At 38.1% G+C, this 22,220-nt stretch overlaps 2 protein-coding genes and 1 long non-coding RNA gene across 5 annotated transcripts in view; 1 reads left to right on the top strand and 2 right to left on the bottom strand.

Moving 5' to 3' along the window:
- Positions 1-64: 64 nt before the first annotated feature.
- On the bottom strand, positions 65-3,095 carry LOC148883024 (mediator of RNA polymerase II transcription subunit 30). Its single transcript, XM_089023927.1, has 5 exons — positions 2,956-3,095; positions 2,478-2,707; positions 2,033-2,191; positions 1,839-1,928; positions 65-520 (listed from the first exon to the last, which is right to left on the bottom strand). The coding sequence occupies exons 2-5, from the start codon at positions 2,703-2,705 to the stop codon at positions 425-427; spliced, it is 573 nt and encodes a 190-aa protein (XP_088880053.1). The 5' UTR covers positions 2,706-2,707; positions 2,956-3,095; the 3' UTR covers positions 65-424.
- On the top strand, positions 2,093-21,387 carry LOC148883023 (uncharacterized). Of its 3 annotated transcripts, XM_089023930.1 has the most exons (6): positions 2,093-2,222; positions 3,031-3,197; positions 3,671-3,830; positions 4,270-4,322; positions 4,811-4,900; positions 21,250-21,387. In XM_089023930.1, exons 3-6 carry the CDS (start codon positions 3,707-3,709, stop codon positions 21,331-21,333), a joined length of 351 nt encoding a protein of 116 aa, XP_088880056.1. In that variant the 5' UTR covers positions 2,093-2,222; positions 3,031-3,197; positions 3,671-3,706; the 3' UTR covers positions 21,334-21,387. The 3 variants fall into 3 exon arrangements, with proteins under 3 accessions (XP_088880056.1, XP_088880058.1, XP_088880059.1); XM_089023932.1 differs by lacking the exon at positions 3,031-3,197 and having other exon boundaries at positions 2,097-2,222; XM_089023933.1 differs by lacking the exons at positions 2,093-2,222; positions 3,031-3,197; positions 3,671-3,830 and adding an exon at positions 3,837-4,017.
- LOC148883021 (uncharacterized) overlaps positions 19,303-22,220 on the bottom strand; it is a 50,138-nt gene continuing 47,220 nt past the window's right edge. Inside the window, exons 7-8 of the long non-coding RNA XR_016118689.1 lie at positions 21,283-22,032; positions 19,303-19,855 (exon numbers count right to left, since the gene is read on the bottom strand). This is a non-coding gene — a long non-coding RNA (uncharacterized LOC148883021). The remainder of the gene's footprint in view (positions 19,856-21,282; positions 22,033-22,220) is intronic.

The following is a 22,220-nucleotide window of genomic DNA, read 5'->3' as shown; positions in this document are numbered from 1 at the left end:
TAGTGTGACATCAAACAAAACGCCAGTCAGTTGAATTTTTTTTTTTCTCTGTAGTTTTAATTAGAAAAAACATTTTGGTACAAAACATATATGGCCAAGTTTACCCAAAAAAATGACATTCATAGGCAAGCAAACATGAAAAACAACAAGGACTAAAAAAAAATTGAGGAAGACTCATTTAGCATGCACATGCACCTCCTGAGATGTACCGTACCGGAATTGAACCCTGCACCTTTGCAAACCAAAACGCTGACCAACAAACAGGCTGCCTCAAGGAACTCCGTTGAAATGAATTGAGATTCACTTACCACCCCCCCCCCCCCAAAAAAAATAATAATAATCCTTTGCTGCCATCTTGTGGCTTTGAGAGGTAAAAACTGGTCACCCTGGAAAATATTCTCCCGCTTTTGTCCATAGGAATCGATCACTTCCTCAATGTCAACATGGCGTTGACGTCCCATAGCAAGTTCCTCATCTGATCCATGAGAACCTTCATCTCGTGGTTCTTTTGACGTACTCTCTGCAAATGTAAAAGTTTAGCGTTCGGGGGTCGGTCCAATGCAGTTTTCATGGGAACAAGAACAAAGTTGATTGTGATTCAATGGCTCAATTCACAAATAGGGTTCAGGCCTATACTTTGGCCAAACGATTTTTAACATTACATCTACTTCTACTTAAAATGTGGCTAAAAACACCACATTGATCAATTGATAAAAGATATACTTGTGAAAAAAATATCTATATTTCAACTTGTCAATCATGAAAATATCACGTTTGCTACTACAGTAAAGTCTCGGTATATCGATATTCAAGGGAGTCCGAAAAAATATCGATATAACCGGGACTATCGATATATCCGACCCTGTTTGCATGTAATTTTCGCCGTGCGTGCATAGAAATAGTATCCATATAACCGGGACTATCGATATATCCGATATCGATATAACGAGACTTTACTGTATTTAACGAAAACATAACAGAAATATTAGACAATCAACCAAACATTGAAGAATCAATCGTGTTTGAAAAGTACAATGAATTGTAAGACATTGTCAGTTGACAAAAATAGCTATCAACAATCTCCTGACCTGTCAACTTATAATACTTTTTCTCTATATCATATATACATTTTTTTTTACAATTATTTCAAATAATGTACGGCGTACTACAACTTTTATACAGTATTTTCTTACAAAGACCATTTTGGCTCAAATCCAGTTGTTGGTAGCTAACGACAACGCAGCTGCCGATCGCTACTATTGTCACGGCAAACCAGCAAAAGTAATCCTCAATTGTATATATATATATATATATTATTTTTTGTCAGCATTTAATAATAATAATATAATAATACATTTCATTTTCAAGCACTTTTCAAAACTCTCAAGGTCACTTTTCCGCTTGTTAGCATGTTTTATCATTTCAAATAATGTACGCCGTGCTACAACTTTAACACGGGAATTGTAATTATTTATACGAACAGCTATTAGCCAAGGTTGACAGGTATGAAACTCAAATTACATATTTGCGTCATTTTCACCTTTTCTTGATGGAAGTATAACTCCTGGAAATGCTAACAGCTGGCAGTGAGCCGATCACCTGTTCTAAATTTATATACCATACTTAGTGATCTCGTGTTATGAATGAACGACGTTGGGTATTTACTATTTTGACGATTTTTGACTTATTGTTTTTATTGGAAACTCTCATTTTTCATTCATAAACCAGAACCTGGAATGGGATAATGAAAACCATACTCATTACGGCAAAAAAAAGTACGTACTTGGCAGGTAGGTTATAATCTGTCCTGTAATTATTACATCACAGGTAGAATTTACCTCAAGGACTTCTTTTCGCTCGTGGTGGACTGAAGGACTACAAGGCTCCACTCTGACATTGACCAGCTCTTCTCCAACATATGGCACGAGCTGAGAAAATATACACAAACAGCATATAAAGCCTGTTTCTGTGCACAATACCCAAACAACCAAGTAACAAACACATTTTGATGTATCATAAAGCTCATCCCGACCTCCGCCGGGCCTTCCTGCAGGTCAGCGGTCATCTCCACGCAGCGCTCGTACAGGAGGCGAAGTTTGCGGAAGAGCAGAGCGAGCTGCCTCAAATGTTCCTGAAGTTTTCCAAAGCGGTCCTGGTACATCGCCTGGCTTTGAGTCACACCGTTGGGAAGCTAAAACCGTGAAGAGAAATGGACAGACAGGGTGATGTTTCATTTAACTTTCTCTCCATTAGTGTGAATGTCTTAATCACAACGAAAATGTAATGCATTAAATTCCCTAGATGAGCTGTCCACAAAATGTAGTGTCATACAAATTAGTTTGTCTTTTTGATATCTAAAAATCTAAATACAGTTTCTCCGAATCAATAAGGATAAATATGGAGTAATTGCAAAAAAAAGTGGGTAATAGTGTCAAGCAGATCTCAAAAAAAGATATAATTCGTCTTCTTTCTCTTACTTGCGTGGCTCGTGTGATTTGGAAGATCTCCATGGTGCGAGTGACAATATCCTGGACGGTTTCCTGTCCAATTCGGCAGAGGAACACGGGAGAGATTTCTCGGAGGGCACCTTGGGGTGGCATTGGCTGTTGACCTGCGGCCATGGAGCCACCGGGGGGCATGTGAGGGGGCTGTTGCTGAGTGGGCATCCCTGTCATGCTCGTCTTCTGTGGCAATGATGCTGCCATCACTACGCGAAGCAGAGCGTAACAAATAATCTCAATGTTATCTATATGAGTCTTTTTTTTTAACTATAAAACTTAAATAGCAGTTTGATTACAACGGTGGGTTATTAGGCGCTGGTTAAATAAGAGGTGAATCGATTTGGATTGCTTGACTTTGAGGCTACAATGCCACCATTTACTGAACAAAGGGTAACGTATAAACAGGCGATACGATTAGATAACTAGCATACGGAATTATACCGATTTTGCATACCGTGATTGACGATGTCTTTTAGCTGGAATATTTCTATTTTTTTTCTTGGGTTAAAGGCGTATTTCTCTTTGGCAGGACAAAACAAAACAGTCGATTTGGACGGCACTCATTCATATTCTACTTCTGGGATGATTCAAGTACAGTATATGAGGCTAAAGCGCGGTACCGCCATCTCGGGTTCACCTTCGGAACAGATTTTAATTCCGCCTGAAGAGAAAGCAATGGCCCAATCTGGGCTATCGGTGAGGCTATCTTCCATTTCATAATAATAATAATAATAATAATAATAATAATAATAATAATAATAATAATAATAATAATAATAATAATAATAATAATAATACATTTCATTTATTAGCGCCTTTCAAAACTCTCAAGGACACTTTACAGTCAGAGGATATTTTTTCTGCGGGTGAGCAGTGGCACATGTTAATGTTTTCCCATTACCGAACAAAAAATGGCTTTGTGGTTCCGCTTGTTCCGAACTCTACACTTTGCCAGATTTCAAACGAGGATGACGTTGAAAAATCAAATTGAAAAAAAAGGAATACAGTACGTTTGGGTCTGATTGTTCTTACATAGCTACGGAAACCGACATTGGACAAAACGAGAATGTTTAAGATGAACATATAACCTTGAAATAATTGTTGTGTAATGACACTCTTTCATGCCGGATTTAATGCCATTTGTTTCACTTTCTTTTTTCCCTTTGCAGGACTATTAAAGGCTTTCTGGTTTCTGATTAATTTCCATGGTGAGCCAAAGCAGTTATTGCGGAGAGCCACTAAGTGGCGCTCGTGTGCAAAGCACCGTTGAACAAGCGGCAGAAGGAGATTGTAACCGTGACGTCAGGCCGACAAACCAATTGGAATCAGGTGTGCAACCTTCTTGATTAGCCAGCAGGTGGCGGTCTACGTTCACGTTACATTGCGTCTGTTTCCATATTGTCCCCAACAATCTCCATTTGTTTTTCATAAAAATGCGTCTACTTGGATTATCAGATTTTTTAGATGTTATCATTTGAGGCTTTGGCACGTAATGCTGGCTGTGGACATTTGAAAAGTGAGTTTACTCGTCATTGTTCATTTTTAAAAGAGGCATTGCCTTTTTTTCCTTCGCCTTCAAATGGGGATTTATATAAATGGGGTTAAACATGAGACATCACGTCATTGTATCTTGATCAAACCAAAGTGTGGCTCGAGGTTATGTGCTGACATGAACCCTTTTGAACTTTTTTTTTAAATCTTAAGCCTATTTTACGTCGAACCGATTCATCTCCCCCTGTTTTTCTTCCCCTGCCAATCATTCTTCCAGCATGTGTTTTGTCGTTCCTCTCCACCACCCGTAGGCAGATGTCCTTGACCGAGGTGAGTCACCGGCGAACAAGCCCCCCTGATCTGGCTGACATTTTTGTCACAGTCAAAAGCATTTTAAGCGGTGACTCAAGACCGAGACGTGTAATCATACACCAGCAGCTCTGGTGTTTTTGTCTTTTTATCTATATTTGGTCTAAGGCGCCCGTTGAACACAAAGACAGCAAAAAACAGAGGACTTCAAACCACAGCATACAACAGAATCTGAAGGTTCCTTGCCTTTTAACAATTTCATCCAAATGTCCGAAGCGTCAAATATTCTCAAAACGATAAATGCTATTTGTTGCAAATGACGTTCTAAAAATGACTGCTGGGTATTGCTTGTAAGTGATCATAAAACTATTAACTAAAGGCAACTTGAACACTTTCCCACGTTTCAACTACATTGTTCCAAAATCAGCACGGCACTATACTACACTTTTCTCCCTTCAACCGGCACATGAACTCATTCACTGCACTTTATTCCATATCTCACCCTGCAGGTGATGAGCAGCCGCTTCCTCCCGTATGAGGCCATCGTGCCCGATGGCGTCCTCAGCTTAGATGAAGAAGCGATGTTGTCCACCACAGAGGTGTGTTGAACTATTTCAAAATGATTTGCGCACGGGCATGTCATGTGTGTCTTGTTCTCCTTTTGCATGGTCACAAATTTAGTTGAGTCATTGCGCGTGGTCCACAAAATTTAAAATGACTTCGTCTCCATATAGTAAACGACCATGTATAGTAAGGCGTTTTTAGCCCAAAAAAAAGACCATGTATAGTTAGGCATTTTTAGCCCAAGAAACGATCATGTGTAGTAAGGCGTTTTTAGCTGAAAAAAAGGACCATGTATAGTAAGGTGTTTCAGCCCAAAAAAGACCATGTATAGTAAGGCGTTTTGAGGCCCAAAAACCGATCATGTATAGTAAGGCATTTTTAGCCCAAAAAACGACCATGTATTATAAGGCATTTTTAGCCCAAAAAAACCACCATGTATAGCAAGGCGTTTTTAGCCCAAAAAACGGCCATGTAATAGTAAGGCGTTTTTAACCCAAAAAAAACGACCATGTATAGTAAGGCGTTTTTTTGCCCAAAAAAACGACCATGTATAGTAAGGCGTTTTTAACCCCCCCCAAAAAAACGACCATGTATATTAAGGCGTTTTTAGCCCAAAAAAAACGACCATGTATAGTTCGGCATTTTTAGCCCAAGAAACGACCATGTATAGTAAGGCGTTTTTAGCCCAAAAAAACGACCATGTATAGTAAGGCATTTTTAGCCCAAAAAACGACCATGTATAGTAAGGTGTTTCAGCCCAAAAAAGACCATGTAGAGTAAGGCGTTTTTAGCCCAAAAAAACGACCATGTATAGTAAGGCATTTTTAGCCCAAAAAAGACCATGTATTATAAGGCATTTTTAGCCCAAAAAAACGATCATGTATAGTAAGGCGTTTTTAACCCAAAAAAACAACCATGTATAGTAAGGCGTTTTTAACCCAAAAAAAACGACCATGTATATTAAGGCGTTTTTAGCCCAAAAAAAACGTCCATGTATAGTTAGGCGTTTTTAGCCCAAGAAACGATCATGTATAGTAAGGCGTTTTAGCCCAAAAAAAGACCATGTATAGTAAGGCATTTTTAGCCCAAAAAAACGATCATGTATAGTAAGGCGTTTCAGCCCAAAAAAACGACCATGTATAGTAAGGCGTTTTTAGCCCAAAAAAACGACCATGTATAGTAAGGCATTTTTGCCCAAAAAAAAGACCATGTATAGTAAGGCGTTTTTAGTCCAAAAAAACCACCATGTATAGTAAGGCGTTTTTAGCCCAAAAAAACGACCATGTATAGTAAGGCGTTTTTAGCCCAAAAAAACGACCATGTATAGTAAGGCGTTTTTAGCCCAAAAAAACGACCATGTATAGTAAGGCGTTTTTAGCCCAAAAAAACGACCATGTATAGTAAGGCGTTTTTAGCCCAAAAAAACGACCATGTATAGTAAGGCGTTTTTAGCCCAAAAAAACGACCATGTATAGTAAGGCGTTTTTAGCCCAAAAAAACGACCATGTATAGTAAGGCGTTTTTAGCCCAAAAAAACGACCATTTATAGTAAGGCGTTTTTGCCCCCAAAAAACGATGATTTATAGTAAGGCATTTTTGCCCAAAAAAAAGACCATGTATAGTAAGGCGTTTTTAGCCCAAAAAAACGACCATGTATAGTAAGGCATTTTTGCCCAAAAAAAGACCATGTATAGTAAGGCGTTTTTAGCCCAAAAAAACGACCATTTATAGTAAGGCGTTTTTTCCCCAAAAAACGATGATTTATAGTAAGGCATTTTTGCCCAAAAAAAAAGACCATGTATAGTAAGGCGTTTTTAGCCCAAAAAAACGGCCATGTATAGTAAGGCGTTTTTAGCCCAAAAAAAACGACCATGTATAGTAAGGCGTTTTTAGCCCAAAAAAAACGACCATGTATAGTAAGGCGTTTTTAGCCCAAAAAAACGACCATGTATAGTAAGGCGTTTTTAGCCCAAAAAAACGACCATGTATAGTAAGGCGTTTTTGCCCAAAAAAAACGACCATGTATAGTAAGGCGTTTTTAGCCCAAAAAAACGACCATGTATAGTAAGGCGTTTTTAGCCCAAAAAAACCACCATGTATAGTAAGGCGTTTTTAGCCCAAAAAAAACGACCATGTATAGTAAGGCGTTTTTAGCCCAAAAAAACGACCATGTATAGTAAGGCGTTTTTAGTCCCAAAAAACGACCATGTATAGTAAGGCGTTTTTAGGCCAAAAAACGGCCATGTATAGTAAGGCGTTTTTAGCCCAAAAAAACGACCATGTATAGTAAGGCGTTTTTAGCCCAAAAAAACGACCATGTATAGTAAGGCGTTTTTAGCCCAAAAAAACCACCATGTATAGTAAGGCGTTTTTAGCCCAAAAAAACGACCATGTATAGTAAGGCGTTTTTAGCCCAAAAAAACGACCATGTATAGTAAGGCGTTTTTAGCCCAAAAAAAACGACCATGTATAGTAAGGCGTTTTTAGCCCAAAAAAACGACCATGTATAGTAAGGCGTTTTTAGCCCAAAAAAACGACCATGTATAGTAAGGCGTTTTTAGCCCAAAAAAACGACCATGTATAGTAAGGCATTTTTGCCCAAAAAAAAGACCATGTATAGTAAGGCGTTTTTAGCCCAAAAAAACCACCATGTATAGTAAGGCGTTTTTAGCCCAAAAAAACCACCATGTATAGTAAGGCGTTTTTAGCCCAAAAAAAAGACCATGTATAGTAAGGCGTTTTTAGCCCCAAAAAACGACCATGTATAGTAAGGCGTTTTTAGCCCAAAAAAACGACCATGTATAGTAAGGCGTTTTTAGCCCAAAAAAACGACCATGTATAGTAAGGCGTTTTTAGCCCAAAAAAACGACCATGTATAGTAAGGCGTTTTTAGCCCAAAAAAACGACCATGTATAGTAAGGCGTTTTTAGCCCAAAAAAACGACCATGTATAGTAAGGCGTTTTTAGCCCAAAAAAACGACCATGTATAGTAAGGCGTTTTTAGCCCAAAAAAACGACCATGTATAGTAAGGCGTTTTTAGCCCAAAAAAACGACCATGTATAGTAAGGCGTTTTTAGCCCAAAAAAACGACCATGTATAGTAAGGCGTTTTTAGCCCAAAAAAACGACCATGTATAGTAAGGCGTTTTTAGCCCAAAAAAACGACCATGTATAGTAAGGCGTTTTTAGCCCAAAAAAACGACCATGTATAGTAAGGCGTTTTTAGCCCAAAAAAACGACCATGTATAGTAAGGCGTTTTTAGCCCAAAAAAACGACCATGTATAGTAAGGCGTTTTTAGCCCAAAAAAACGACCATGTATAGTAAGGCGTTTTTAGCCCAAAAAAACGACCATGTATAGTAAGGCGTTTTTAGCCCAAAAAAACGACCATGTATAGTAAGGCGTTTTTAGCCCAAAAAAACGACCATGTATAGTAAGGCGTTTTTAGCCCAAAAAAACGACCATGTATAGTAAGGCGTTTTTAGCCCAAAAAAACGACCATGTATAGTAAGGCGTTTTTAGCCCAAAAAAACGACCATGTATAGTAAGGCGTTTTTAGCCCAAAAAAACGACCATGTATAGTAAGGCGTTTTTAGCCCAAAAAAACGACCATGTATAGTAAGGCGTTTTTAGCCCAAAAAAACGACCATGTATAGTAAGGCGTTTTTAGCCCAAAAAAACGACCATGTATAGTAAGGCGTTTTTAGCCCAAAAAAACGACCATGTATAGTAAGGCGTTTTTAGCCCAAAAAAAACGACCATGTATAGTAAGGCGTTTTTAGCCCAAAAAAAACGACCATGTATAGTAAGGCGTTTTTAGCCCAAAAAAAACGACCATGTATAGTAAGGCGTTTTTAGCCCAAAAAAAACGACCATGTATAGTAAGGCGTTTTTAGCCCAAAAAAACGACCATGTATAGTAAGGCGTTTTTAGCCCAAAAAAACGACCATGTATAGTAAGGCCCAAAAAACGACCATGTATAGTAAGGCGTTTTTAGCCCAAAAAAAACGAATGTATAGTAAGGCGTTTTTAGCCAAAAAAACGACCATGTATAGTAAGGCGTTTTTAGCCCAAAAAAACGACCATGTATAGTAAGGCGTTTTTAGCCCAAAAAAAACGACCATGTATAGTAAGGCGTTTTTAGCAAAAAAACGACCATGTATAGTAAGGCGTTTTTAGCCCAAAAAAACGACCATGTATAGTAAGGCGTTTTTAGCCCAAAAAAACGACCATGTATAGTAAGGCGTTTTTAGCCCAAAAAAACGACCATGTATAGTAAGGCGTTTTTAGCCCAAAAAAACGACCATGTATAGTAAGGCGTTTTTAGCCCAAAAAAACGACCATGTATAGTAAGGCGTTTTTAGCCCAAAAAAAAAACGACCATGTATAGTAAGGCATTTTTGTCCAAAAAAAACGACCATGTATAGTAAGGCATTTTTGTCCAAAAAAAACACCATGTATAGTAAGGCGTTTTTAGCCCAAAAAAACCACCATGTATAGTAAGGCGTTTTTAGCCCAAAAAAACGACCATGTATAGTAAGGCATTTTTGCCCAAAAAAAAGACCATGTATAGTGAGGCGTTTTTAGCCCCAAAAAACGACCATGTATAGTAAGGCGTTTTTAGCCCAAAAAAACGACCATGTATAGTAAGGCGTTTTTAGCCCAAAAAAACCACCATGTATAGTAAGGCGTTTTTAGCCCAAAAAAACGACCATGTATAGTAAGGCATTTTTGCCCAAAAAAAAGACCATGTATAGTGAGGCGTTTTTAGCCCCAAAAAAACGACCATGTATAGTAAGGCGTTTTTAGCCCAAAAAAACGACCATGTATAGTAAGGCGTTTTTAGCCCAAAAAAACCACCATGTATAGTAAGGCGTTTTTAGCCCAAAAAAACGACCATGTATAGTAAGGCGTTTTTGCCCCCAAAAAAACGACCATGTATAGTAAGGCGTTTTTAGCCCCCAAAAAACGACCATGTATAGTAAGGCGTTTTTAGCCCCCAAAAAACGACCATGTATAGTAAGGCGTTTTTAGCTGAAAAAAACGACCATGTATAGTAAGGCGTTTGTTTGCCCCAAAAAAAAGACCATGTATACCAAGGCGTTTTTAGCCCAAAAAAACGACCATGTATAGTAAGGCATTTTTAGCCGAAAAAAACGACCATGTATAGTAAGCCGTTTTTAGCCGAAAAAAACGACCATGTAAAGTAAGGCGTTTTTAGCCCAAAAAAACGACCATGTATAGTAAGGCGTTTTTAGCCCAAAAAAACGACCATGTATAGTAAGGCGTTTTTAGCCCAAAAAACCACCATGTATAGTAAGGCGTTTTTAGCCCAAAAAAACGACCATGTATAGTAAGGCGTTTTTGCCCCCAAAAAAACGACCATGTATAGTAAGGCGTTTTTAGCCCCCAAAAAAAAGACCATGTATACTAAGGTGTTTTTAGCCCAAAAAAACGACCATGTAAGGCGTTTTTAGCCCAAAAAAACGACCATGTATAGTAAGGCGTTTTTGCCCCCAAAAAACGATGATTTATAGTAAGGCATTTTTAGCCCAAAAAAACGACCATGTATAGTAAAGGCGTTCTTAGCCCAAAAAAACGACCATGTATAGTAAGGCGTTTTTAGCCCAAAAAAACCACCATGTATAGTAAGGCGTTTTTAGCCCAAAAAAACCACCATGTATAGTAAGGCGTTTTTAGCCCAAAAAAACGACCATGTATAGTAAGGCGTTTTTGCCCCCAAAAAAACGACCATGTATAGTAAGGCGTTTTTAGCCCCCAAAAAAAAGACCATGTATACTAAGGTGTTTTTAGCCCAAAAAAACGACCATGTAAGGCGTTTTTAGCCCAAAAAAACGACCATGTATAGTAAGGCGTTTTTGCCCCCAAAAAACGATGATTTATAGTAAGGCATTTTTAGCCCAAAAAAACGACCATGTATAGTAAAGGCGTTTTTAGCCCAAAAAAACGACCATGTATAGTAAGGCGTTTTTAGCCCAAAAAAACCACCATGTATAGTAAGGCGTTTTTAGCCCAAAAAAACCACCATGTATAGTAAGGCGTTTTTGCCCCCAAAAAACGATGATTTATAGTAAGGCATTTTTAGCCCAAAAAAACGACCATGTATAGTAAGGCGTTTTTAGCCCCCAAAAAACGACCATGTATAGTAAGGCGTTTTTAGCTGAAAAAAACGACCATGTATAGTAAGGCGTTTTTAGCCGAAAAAAACGACCATGTATAGTAAGGCGTTTTTAGCCGAAAAAAACGACCATGTATAGTAAGGCATTTTTAGCCGAAAAAAACGACCATGTATAGTAAGCCGTTTTTAGCCGAAAAAAACGACCATGTAAAGTAAGGCGTTTTTAGCCCAAAAAAACGACCATGTATAGTAAGGCGTTTTTAGCCCAAAAAAACGACCATGTATAGTAAGGCGTTTTTAGCCCAAAAAAACCACCATGTATAGTAAGGCGTTTTTAGCCCAAAAAAACGACCATGTATAGTAAGGCGTTTTTGCCCCCAAAAAAACGACCATGTATAGTAAGGCGTTTTTAGCCCCCAAAAAACGACCATGTATAGTAAGGCGTTTTTAGCTGAAAAAAACGACCATGTATAGTAAGGCGTTTGTTTGCCCCAAAAAAAAGACCATGTATACCAAGGCGTTTTTAGCCCAAAAAAACGACCATGTATAGTAAGGCATTTTTAGCCGAAAAAAACCACCATGTATAGTAAGGCGTTTTTAGCCCAAAAAAACGACCATGTATAGTAAGGCGTTTTTAGCCCAAAAAAACGACCATGTATAGTAAGGCGTTTTTAGCCCAAAAAAACGACCATGTATAGTAAGGCATTTTTAGCCCAAAAAAACGACCATGTATAGTAAGGCATTTTTGTCCAAAAAAACGACCATGTATAGTAAGGCGTTTTTAGCCCAAAAAAACCACCATGTATAGTAAGGCGTTTTTAGCCCAAAAAAAACCACCATGTATAGTAAGGCGTTTTTGCCCCCAAAAAACGATTTATAGTAAGGCATTTTTAGCCCAAAAAAATTACCATGTATAGTAAGGCGTTTTTAGCCCAAAAAAACGACCATGTATAGTAAGGCGTTTTTAGCCCAAAAAAACGACCATGTATAGTAAGGCGTTTTTGCCCCCAAAAAAACGACGATTTATAGGAAGGCGTTTTTAGCCCCAAAAAACGACCATGTAAGGCGTTTTTAGCCCAAAAAAACGACCATGTATAGTAAGGCGTTTTTAGCCCAAAAAAAAAAACGACCATGTATAGTAAGGCATTTTTGTCCAAAAAAACGACCATGTATAGTAAGGCATTTTTGTCCAAAAAAACCACCATGTATAGTAAAGGCGTTTTTAGCCCAAAAAAACGACCATGTATAGTAAGGCGTTTTTAGCCCAAAAAAACGACCATGTATAGTAAGGCGTTTTTAGCCCAAAAAAACGACCATGTATAGTAAGGCGTTTTTAGCCCAAAAAAACCACCATGTATAGTAAGGCGTTTTTAGCCCAAAAAAACGACCATGTATAGTAAGGCGTTTTTAGCCCAAAAAAACGACCATGTATAGTAAGGCGTTTTTGCCCCCAAAAAAACGACGATGTATAGTAAGGCGTTTTTAGCCCCCAAAAAAACGACCATGTATAGTAAGGCGTTTTTAGCCCCCAAAAAACGACCATGTATAGTAAGGCGTTTTTAGTCCCAAAAAACGACCATGTATAGTAAGGCGTTTTTAGCTGAAAAAAACGACCATGTATAGTAAGGCGTTTTTAGCCCAAAAAAACCACCATGTATAGTAAGGCGTTTTTAGCCCAAAAAAACGACCATGTATAGTAAGGCGTTTTTAGCCCAAAAAAACGACCATGTATAGTAAGGCGTTTTTGCCCCCAAAAAAACGACCATGTATAGTAAGGCGTTTTTAGCCCCCAAAAAACGACCATGTATAGTAAGGCATTTTTAGTCCCAAAAAACGACCATGTATAGTAAGGCGTTTTTAGCTGAAAAAAACCACCATGTATAGTAAGGCGTTTGTTTGCCCCAAAAAAAAGACCATGTATACCAAGGCGTTTTTAGCCCAAAAAAACGACCATGTATAGTAAGGCATTTTTAGCCGAAAAAAACGACCATGTATAGTAAGGCATTTTTGTCCAAAAAAACGACCATGTATAGTAAGGCATTTTTGTCCAAAAAAACCACCATGTATAGTAAAGGCGTTTTTAGCCCAAAAAAACGACCATGTATAGTAAGGCGTTTTTAGCCCAAAAAAATGACCATGTATAGTAAGGCGTTTTTAGCCCAAAAAAACGACCATGTATAGTAAGGCGTTTTTAGCCCAAAAAAACGACCATGTATAGTAAGGCGTTTTTGCCCCCAAAAAAACGACGATTTATAGGAAGGCGTTTTTAGCCCAAAAAAACGACCATGTATACTAAGGTGTTTTTAGCCCAAAAAAACGACCATGTAAGGCGTTTTTAGCCCAAAAAAACGACCATGTATAGTAAGGCGTTTTTGCCCCCAAAAAACGATGATTTATAGTAAGGCATGTTTAGCCCAAAAAAACGACCATGTATAGTAAAGGCGTTTTTAGCCCAAAAAAACGACCATGTATAGTAAGGCGTTTTTAGCCCAAAAAAACCACCATGTATAGTAAGGCGTTTTTAGCCCAAAAAAACCACCATGTATAGTAAGGCGTTTTTGCCCCCAAAAAAACGATGATTTATAGTAAGGCATTTTTAGCCCAAAAAAACGACCATGTATAGTAAGGCGTTTTTAGCCCCCAAAAAACGACCATGTATAGTAAGGCGTTTTTAGCTGAAAAAAACGACCATGTATAGTAAGGCGTTTTTAGCCGAAAAAAACGACCATGTATAGTAAGGCGTTTTTAGCCGAAAAAAACGACCATGTATAGTAAGGCATTTTTAGCCGAAAAAAAACGACCATGTATAGTAAGCCGTTTTTAGCCGAAAAAAACGACCATGTAAAGTAAGGCGTTTTTAGCCCAAAAAAACGACCATGTATAGTAAGGCGTTTTTAGCCCAAAAAAACGACCATGTATAGTAAGGCGTTTTTAGCCCAAAAAAACCACCATGTATAGTAAGGCGTTTTTAGCCCAAAAAAACGACCATGTATAGTAAGGCGTTTTTGCCCCCAAAAAAACGACCATGTATAGTAAGGCGTTTTTAGCCCCCAAAAAACGACCATGTAGTAAGGCGTTTTTAGCTGAAAAAAACGACCATGTATAGTAAGGCGTTTGTTTGCCCCAAAAAAAAGACCATGTATACCAAGGCGTTTTTAGCCCAAAAAAACGACCATGTATAGTAAGGCATTTTTAGCCGAAAAAAACAACCATGTATAGTAAGGCGTTTTTAGCCCAAAAAAACGACCATGTATAGTAAGGCGTTTTTAGCCCAAAAAAACGACCATGTATAGTAAGGCGTTTTTAGCCCAAAAAAACGACCATGTATAGTAAGGCATTTTTAGCCCAAAAAAACGACCATGTATAGTAAGGCATTTTTGTCCAAAAAAACCACCATGTATAGTAAGGCGTTTTTAGCCCAAAAAAAACACCATGTATAGTAAGGCGTTTTTAGCCCAAAAAAACCACCATGTATAGTAAGGCATTTTTAGCCCAAAAAAATTACCATGTATAGTAAGGCGTTTTTAGCCCAAAAAAACGACCATGTATAGTAAGGCGTTTTTAGCCCAAAAAAACGACCATGTATAGTAAGGCGTTTTTGCCCCCAAAAAAACGACGATTTATAGGAAGGCGTTTTTAGCCCAAAAAAACGACCATGTATAGTAAGGCGTTTTTAGCCCAAAAAAACGACCATGTAAGGCGTTTTTAGCCCAAAAAAACGACCATGTATAGTAAGGCGTTTTTGCCCCCAAAAAAACGATGATTTATAGTAAGGCATTTTTAGCCCAAAAAAACGACCATGTATAGTAAGGCGTTTTTAGCCCAAAAAAACGACCATGTATAGTAAGGCGTTTTTAGCCCCAAAAAAAAAACGACCATGTATAGTAAGGCATTTTTGTCCAAAAAAACGACCATGTATAGTAAGGCATTTTTGTCCAAAAAAACCACCATGTATAGTAAAGGCGTTTTTAGCCCAAAAAAACGACCATGTATAGTAAGGCGTTTTTAGCCCAAAAAAACGACCATGTATAGTAAGGCGTTTTTAGCCCAAAAAAACGACCATGTATAGTAAGGCGTTTTTAGCCCAAAAAAACCACCATGTATAGTAAGGCGTTTTTAGCCCAAAAAAACGACCATGTATAGTAAGGCGTTTTTAGCCCCCAAAAAACGACCATGTATAGTAAGGCGTTTTTAGTCCCAAAAAACGACCATGTATAGTAAGGCGTTTTTAGCTGAAAAAAACGACCATGTATAGTAAGGCGTTTTTAGCCCAAAAAAACGACCATGTATAGTAAGGCGTTTTTAGCCCAAAAAAACGACCATGTATAGTAAGGCGTTTTTGCCCCCAAAAAAACGACCATGTATCGTAAGGCGTTTTTAGCCCCCAAAAAACGACCATGTATAGTAAGGCGTTTTTAGTCCCAAAAAACGACCATGTATAGTAAGGCGTTTTTAGCTGAAAAAAACCACCATGTATAGTAAGGCGTTTGTTTGCCCCAAAAAAAAGACCATGTATACCAAGGCGTTTTTAGCCCAAAAAAACGACCATGTATAGTAAGGCATTTTTAGCCGAAAAAAACGACCATGTATAGTAAGGCATTTTTGTCCAAAAAAACGACCATGTATAGTAAGGCATTTTTAGCTGAAAAAAACGACCATGTATAGTAAGGCGTTTTTAGCCCAAAAAAACGACCATGTATAGTAAGGCGTTTTTAGCCGAAAAAAAACGACCATGTATAGTAAGGCATTTTTAGCCGAAAAAAACGACCATGTATAGTAAGCCGTTTTTAGCCGAAAAAAACGACCATGTAAAGTAAGGCGTTTTTAGCCCAAAAAAACGACCATGTATAGTAAGGCGTTTTTAGCCCAAAAAAACGACCATGTATAGTAAGGCGTTTTTAGCCCAAAAAAACCACCATGTATAGTAAGGCGTTTTTAGCCCAAAAAAACGACCATGTATAGTAAGGCGTTTTTGCCCCCAAAAAAACGACCATGTATAGTAAGGCGTTTTTAGCCCCCAAAAAACGACCATGTAGTAAGGCGTTTTTAGCTGAAAAAAACGACCATGTATAGTAAGGCGTTTGTTTGCCCCAAAAAAAAGACCATGTATACCAAGGCGTTTTTAGCCCAAAAAAACGACCATGTATAGTAAGGCATTTTTAGCCGAAAAAAACAACCATGTATAGTAAGGCGTTTTTAGCCCAAAAAAACGACCATGTATAGTAAGGCGTTTTTAGCCCAAAAAAACGACCATGTATAGTAAGGCGTTTTTAGCCCAAAAAAACGACCATGTATAGTAAGGCATTTTTAGCCCAAAAAAACGACCATGTATAGTAAGGCATTTTTGTCCAAAAAAACGACCATGTATAGTAAGGCGTTTTTAGCCCAAAAAAAACACCATGTATAGTAAGGCGTTTTTAGCCCAAAAAAACCACCATGTATAGTAAGGCATTTTTAGCCCAAAAAAATTACCATGTATAGTAAGGCGTTTTTAGCCCAAAAAAACGACCATGTATAGTAAGGCGTTTTTAGCCCAAAAAAACGACCATGTATAGTAAGGCGTTTTTGCCCCCAAAAAAACGACGATTTATAGGAAGGCGTTTTTAGCCCAAAAAAACGACCATGTATAGTAAGGCGTTTTTAGCCCAAAAAAACGACCATGTAAGGCGTTTTTAGCCCAAAAAAACGACCATGTATAGTAAGGCGTTTTTGCCCCCAAAAAAACGATGATTTATAGTAAGGCATTTTTAGCCCAAAAAAACGACCATGTATAGTAAGGCGTTTTTAGCCCAAAAAAACGACCATGTATAGTAAGGCGTTTTTAGCCCCAAAAAAAAAACGACCATGTATAGTAAGGCATTTTTGTCCAAAAAAACGACCATGTATAGTAAGGCATTTTTGTCCAAAAAAACCACCATGTATAGTAAAGGCGTTTTTAGCCCAAAAAAACGACCATGTATAGTAAGGCGTTTTTAGCCCAAAAAAACGACCATGTATAGTAAGGCGTTTTTAGCCCAAAAAAACGACCATGTATAGTAAGGCGTTTTTAGCCCAAAAAAACCACCATGTATAGTAAGGCGTTTTTAGCCCAAAAAAACGACCATGTATAGTAAGGCGTTTTTAGCCCCCAAAAAACGACCATGTATAGTAAGGCGTTTTTAGTCCCAAAAAACGACCATGTATAGTAAGGCGTTTTTAGCTGAAAAAAACGACCATGTATAGTAAGGCGTTTTTAGCCCAAAAAAACGACCATGTATAGTAAGGCGTTTTTAGCCCAAAAAAACGACCATGTATAGTAAGGCGTTTTTGCCCCCAAAAAAACGACCATGTATCGTAAGGCGTTTTTAGCCCCCAAAAAACGACCATGTATAGTAAGGCGTTTTTAGTCCCAAAAAACGACCATGTATAGTAAGGCGTTTTTAGCTGAAAAAAACCACCATGTATAGTAAGGCGTTTGTTTGCCCCAAAAAAAAGACCATGTATACCAAGGCGTTTTTAGCCCAAAAAAACGACCATGTATAGTAAGGCATTTTTAGCCGAAAAAAACGACCATGTATAGTAAGGCATTTTTGTCCAAAAAAACGACCATGTATAGTAAGGCATTTTTAGCCCAAAAAAATGACCATGTATAGTAAGGCGTTTTTAGCCCAAAAAAACGACCATGTATAGTAAGGCGTTTTTAGCCCAAAAAAACGACCATGTATAGTAAGGCGTTTTTTCCCCCCAAAAAACGACGATTTATAGGAAGGTGTTTTTAGCCCAAAAAAACGACCATGTAAGGCGTTTTTAGCCCAAAAAAACGACCATGTATAGTAAGGCGTTTTTGCCCCCAAAAAACGATGATTTATAGTAAGGCATTTTTAGCCCAAAAAAACGACCATGTATAGTAAAGGCGTTTTTAGCCCAAAAAAACCACCATGTATAGTAAGGCGTTTTTGCCCCCAAAAAACGATGATTTATAGTAAGGCATTTTTAGCCCAAAAAAACGACCATGTATAGTAAGGCATTTTTAGCTGAAAAAAACGACCATGTATAGTAAGCCGTTTTTAGCCGAAAAAAACGACCATGTAAAGTAAGGCGTTTTTTTCGCCCCGAAAAAAACGACCATGTATAGTAAGGCGTTTTTAGCCCAAATAAAGGTAGAAGCTGGACTCGAACCTGGCACCTCTGTGGGGGTAAACCACAGCAATTACCATTTGCCCATCATGGTATACATTCTTTAGTGTGACCCAGTCAGCGGTGATTGGCACTTTAAAAAAAAGTGAGGCGTTTTTAGCCCAAGAAACGATCATGTATACTAAGGCGTTTTTAGCCAAAAAAAACGACCATGTATAGTAAGGCATTTTAAGGCCAAAAAAAACGACCATGTATAGTAAGGCGTTTTTAGCCGAAAAAAACGACCATGTATAGTAAGGCATTTTTAGCCGAAAAAAACGACCATGTATAGTAAAGCGTTTTTAGCGGAAAAAAACGACCATGTATAGTAAGGTGTTTTTGCCCCCAAAAAAACGACGATGTATAGTAAGGCGTTTTTAGCGGAAAAAAACGACCATGTATAGTAAAGCGTTTTTAGCGGAAAAAAACGACCATGTATAGTAAGGCATTTTTAGCCGAAAAAAACGACCATGTATAGTAAGGCGTTTTTGCCCCCAAAAAAACGACGATGTATAGTAAGGCGTTTTTAGCCGAAAAAAACGACCATGTATAGTAAAGCGTTTTTAGCGGAAAAAAACGACCATGTATAGTAAGGCATTTTTAGCCGAAAAAAACGACCATGTATAGTAAGGCATTTTTAGCCGAAAAAAACGACCATGTATAGTAAGGCGTTTGTTTGCCCCAAAAAAACGACCATGTATAGTAAAGCGTTTTTAGCGGAAAAAAACGACCATGTATAGTAAGGCATTTTTAGCCGAAAAAAACGACCATGTATAGTAAGGCATTTTTAGCCGAAAAAAACGACCATGTATAGTAAAGCGTTTTTAGCGGGAAAAAAACGACCATGTATAGTAAAGCGTTTTTAGCGGGAAAAAAAGACCATGTATACTAAGGTGTTTTTAGCCCAAAAAAAACAACCATGTATAGTAAGGCATTTTTGCCCAAAAAACGACCATGTATAGTAAGGCATTTTTAGCCCAAAAAAAGACCATGTATAGTAAGGCGTTTTTAGCAAAAAAAACCCGACTATGTATCGTAAGGCATTTTTGCCCCCAAAAAAACCATGTATAGTAAGGTGTTTTTAGCCAAAAAAAAGACAATTAAAAGTAAGGCCCCCCCACCCAAAAACCCGACAATGTATAGTAAGGCGGTAAGTCCTCTTTATTTCTGCTGTAAAATATTCAGTGGTGAACAACTACAAAGAGGACAAGTTGCTGCATGCCATCATGCATGGTGGGGATTGGTCTCACATATGAACAAAATGTCACCTCAGGGGAAAATGTGTTCAGGACAGCGCAAAAAAAAAGTGGGTTGTCAACTGTATTGCCCTTTTTTTGTCATTCACTCTTTATTTGATGATCCTGTTAGATCACACTTTGATATGCTTTTGTGATTTTCAAAGATAGCAAAATAGGACAGCGGAAATGGCTTTGTTCTTTGCGTTCGACTTGCACAAGTCCTAAAATTAGCCTCATGAAATGGAAAGGTGTACGTGGAATATTGAAAAATAGAACAGATATGACAAGTTTGGTTTGATTCGAAACGCGGCCACTCAATTCATACCGTGAAGCAGTCCAACAATCTGAAACTTCAATTACTCGAACTTGAGCCTCCTCTTGAGGCTCGCATCCCACCCACAGCTTGTCTGGAACCAAAGTCAAGAAACAGATTCGGTCGCCGTGATGCTGATAAAAAGCTGAAACAAAAAAAAACAACAACCAAACTTTCCATGAACAGAAATGTTGCCGCCGTTTTTAATAAGAATAATAATACATTTCATTTGTAAGCGCCTTTCAAAACTCTCAAGGTCACTTTGCAGCCAGCTAGACAGATAGCAAATGGATAAATAGCCAACAATAGCCAACTGAATAGCTAGCTAGACAGATAGCGAATAGATAGATAGCCAGCTACATAGCTAGCTAGCTAGACAGATAACAAATGGATAAATAGCCAGCTACATAGACAGATAACAAATAGATAGCAAATAGATAAATAGCCAACTGAACAGCTAGCTAGCGAGACAGATAACAAATAGATAGCCAATGGCTAAATAACTAGCTAGACAGATAGCAAATGGATAAATAGCCAACTGAATAGCTAGCTAGCTAGACAGATAGCTAATAGATAGATAGCAAGCTACATAGCTAGCTAGCTAGACAGATAACAAATAGATAGCAAATGGATAAATAGCCAGCTAGCTAGCTAGACAGATAACAAATAGATAGCAAATGGATAAATAGCCAACTGAATAGCTAGCTAGCTAGACAGATAGCTAATAGATATATAGCAAGCTACATAGCTAGCTAGCTAGACAGATAGCAAATGGATAAATAGCCAGCTAGCTAGACAGATAACAAATAGATAGCCAATCGATAAATAGCCAGCTACATAGCTCGCTAGACTGATAACAAATAGATAGCAAATGGATAAATAGCCAACTGAATACCTAGTTAGCTACATCACAAATAGATAGCAAATGGATAAATAGCAAGCTACATAGCTATCTAGCTAGACAGATCGCAAATATAGCAAATGGATAAATAGCAAGCTACATATCTAGCTAGCTAGACAGATAGCAAATTGATAGCAAATGGATAGCCAGCTACATAGCTAGCTAGACATATAACAAAGATAGCAAATGGATAAATAGTCAGCTACATAGCTAGCTAGACAGATATCAAATGGATAGCAAATGGTTAAATAGCCAGCTACATAGCTAGACAGATAGCAAATAGATAGTAAACGGATAAATAGCCAGCTACATAGCTAGCTACCTAAACAGATAGCTAATAGATAGTATATAGCTCATAGATAGCAAGATAGATAATAGATAGCTAGCTAGATAGCGAATATGTTTCCTGACTCAAGTAGCTAGCTATATAGCCAATAAATAGTAATCTAGATAGATAGATGGCTAATAGATAGCTAGCTAAATATTACACTGCTTGCTCATTCTCGTGGTGTGTGTTTACGCGGTAATCCGGTGACTCAATTAATGATGGGTAATTAAACGATTCAAATCATGAGATACACTTGGGTGGGGGAGGGAGAGATAAGGCCAAGTTGGTGTTTATCGTGATCATGTGACAGATGACAAGCAGTGACGGGATGGCAGTGACTGACCTGTTGCAGTCGTCGTTGGACAGTCTGCGGCTGAATGGATACATGGCTTGAGGAGCGTCAATGCGGATGTGGAACTGTCGCTGCTTGGAATTGAAGCGGATTTACATCAAACAGGAGATGTGAGACAATCTACTTGTGTTAATGGAGGCTACAGCTTGGTGTTTGCTTTCAACCTTTAGCTTGTAGCAGACGTGCACATTCCACCATGATGTCCCTTATCCACTGGTGAAAAGGATGCTTTGATCCTCTCTTATCTAGAACTGCTTCAAAGAACACATAGGGTGCAGAAAGTGCTTAAGATCTGTTGTATTGTGTGACATTATTTGTTATTTAGTTTTTTTCATTCTTTTGACTTCAAGATGGTTCCCAGCAGCTCCTGTATTTTAGTTTTCTACTTCTTCCTTTCCTCTTAGTTTTATCACTTTGCTGCTGCGAAATGTAAATTTATCCACTGTGAGACTAATAAAGGCTAATCCAATCCGAGAATGGTAGCCTTTCAATATTGCATGAGTCAGGATGCTAGTCAAAAGGAAACTAACAGTGCAGTGTGATGTCATTTCCATGAAAACGATTAACAGTGTTAATCAAAAGTCTAAGTGCTGAAATTAAGGCTTATTGGATTCGAGGTTGGTTAAATTTGCGGTAGATGATCGCATAGCGAGTTGTCATTCCAATTTGGATCATGCGACGGAAAGTGCTGAAAATGTGTTTCAGGGCCTTCGGGTCGATGTGGGGTCTCCACATCTTGATCTGTGGTGAGTGGAATTAAAAATACATTACAAAAAACATTGACATGCAATCTTGCTCAAGCAGGAAGAGCCATTAATGATTAAAAGCAGTGAAAGGGGGGACCGAGCATGCGCTGCTATCTTGTGAATGTGTAACTCAAACGATGAATCCTGCAAAATGGTCAAGACAACTGAACGACCTCCACCCCC

This window comes from Hippocampus bargibanti, linkage group LG20 (assembly GCF_051943395.1).
Source record: "Hippocampus bargibanti isolate YZ-2025 linkage group LG20, ASM5194339v1, whole genome shotgun sequence".
NCBI classification, from domain to species: domain Eukaryota; kingdom Metazoa; phylum Chordata; class Actinopteri; order Syngnathiformes; family Syngnathidae; genus Hippocampus; species Hippocampus bargibanti.
This window is presented reverse-complemented; position numbering and strand designations above follow the sequence as displayed.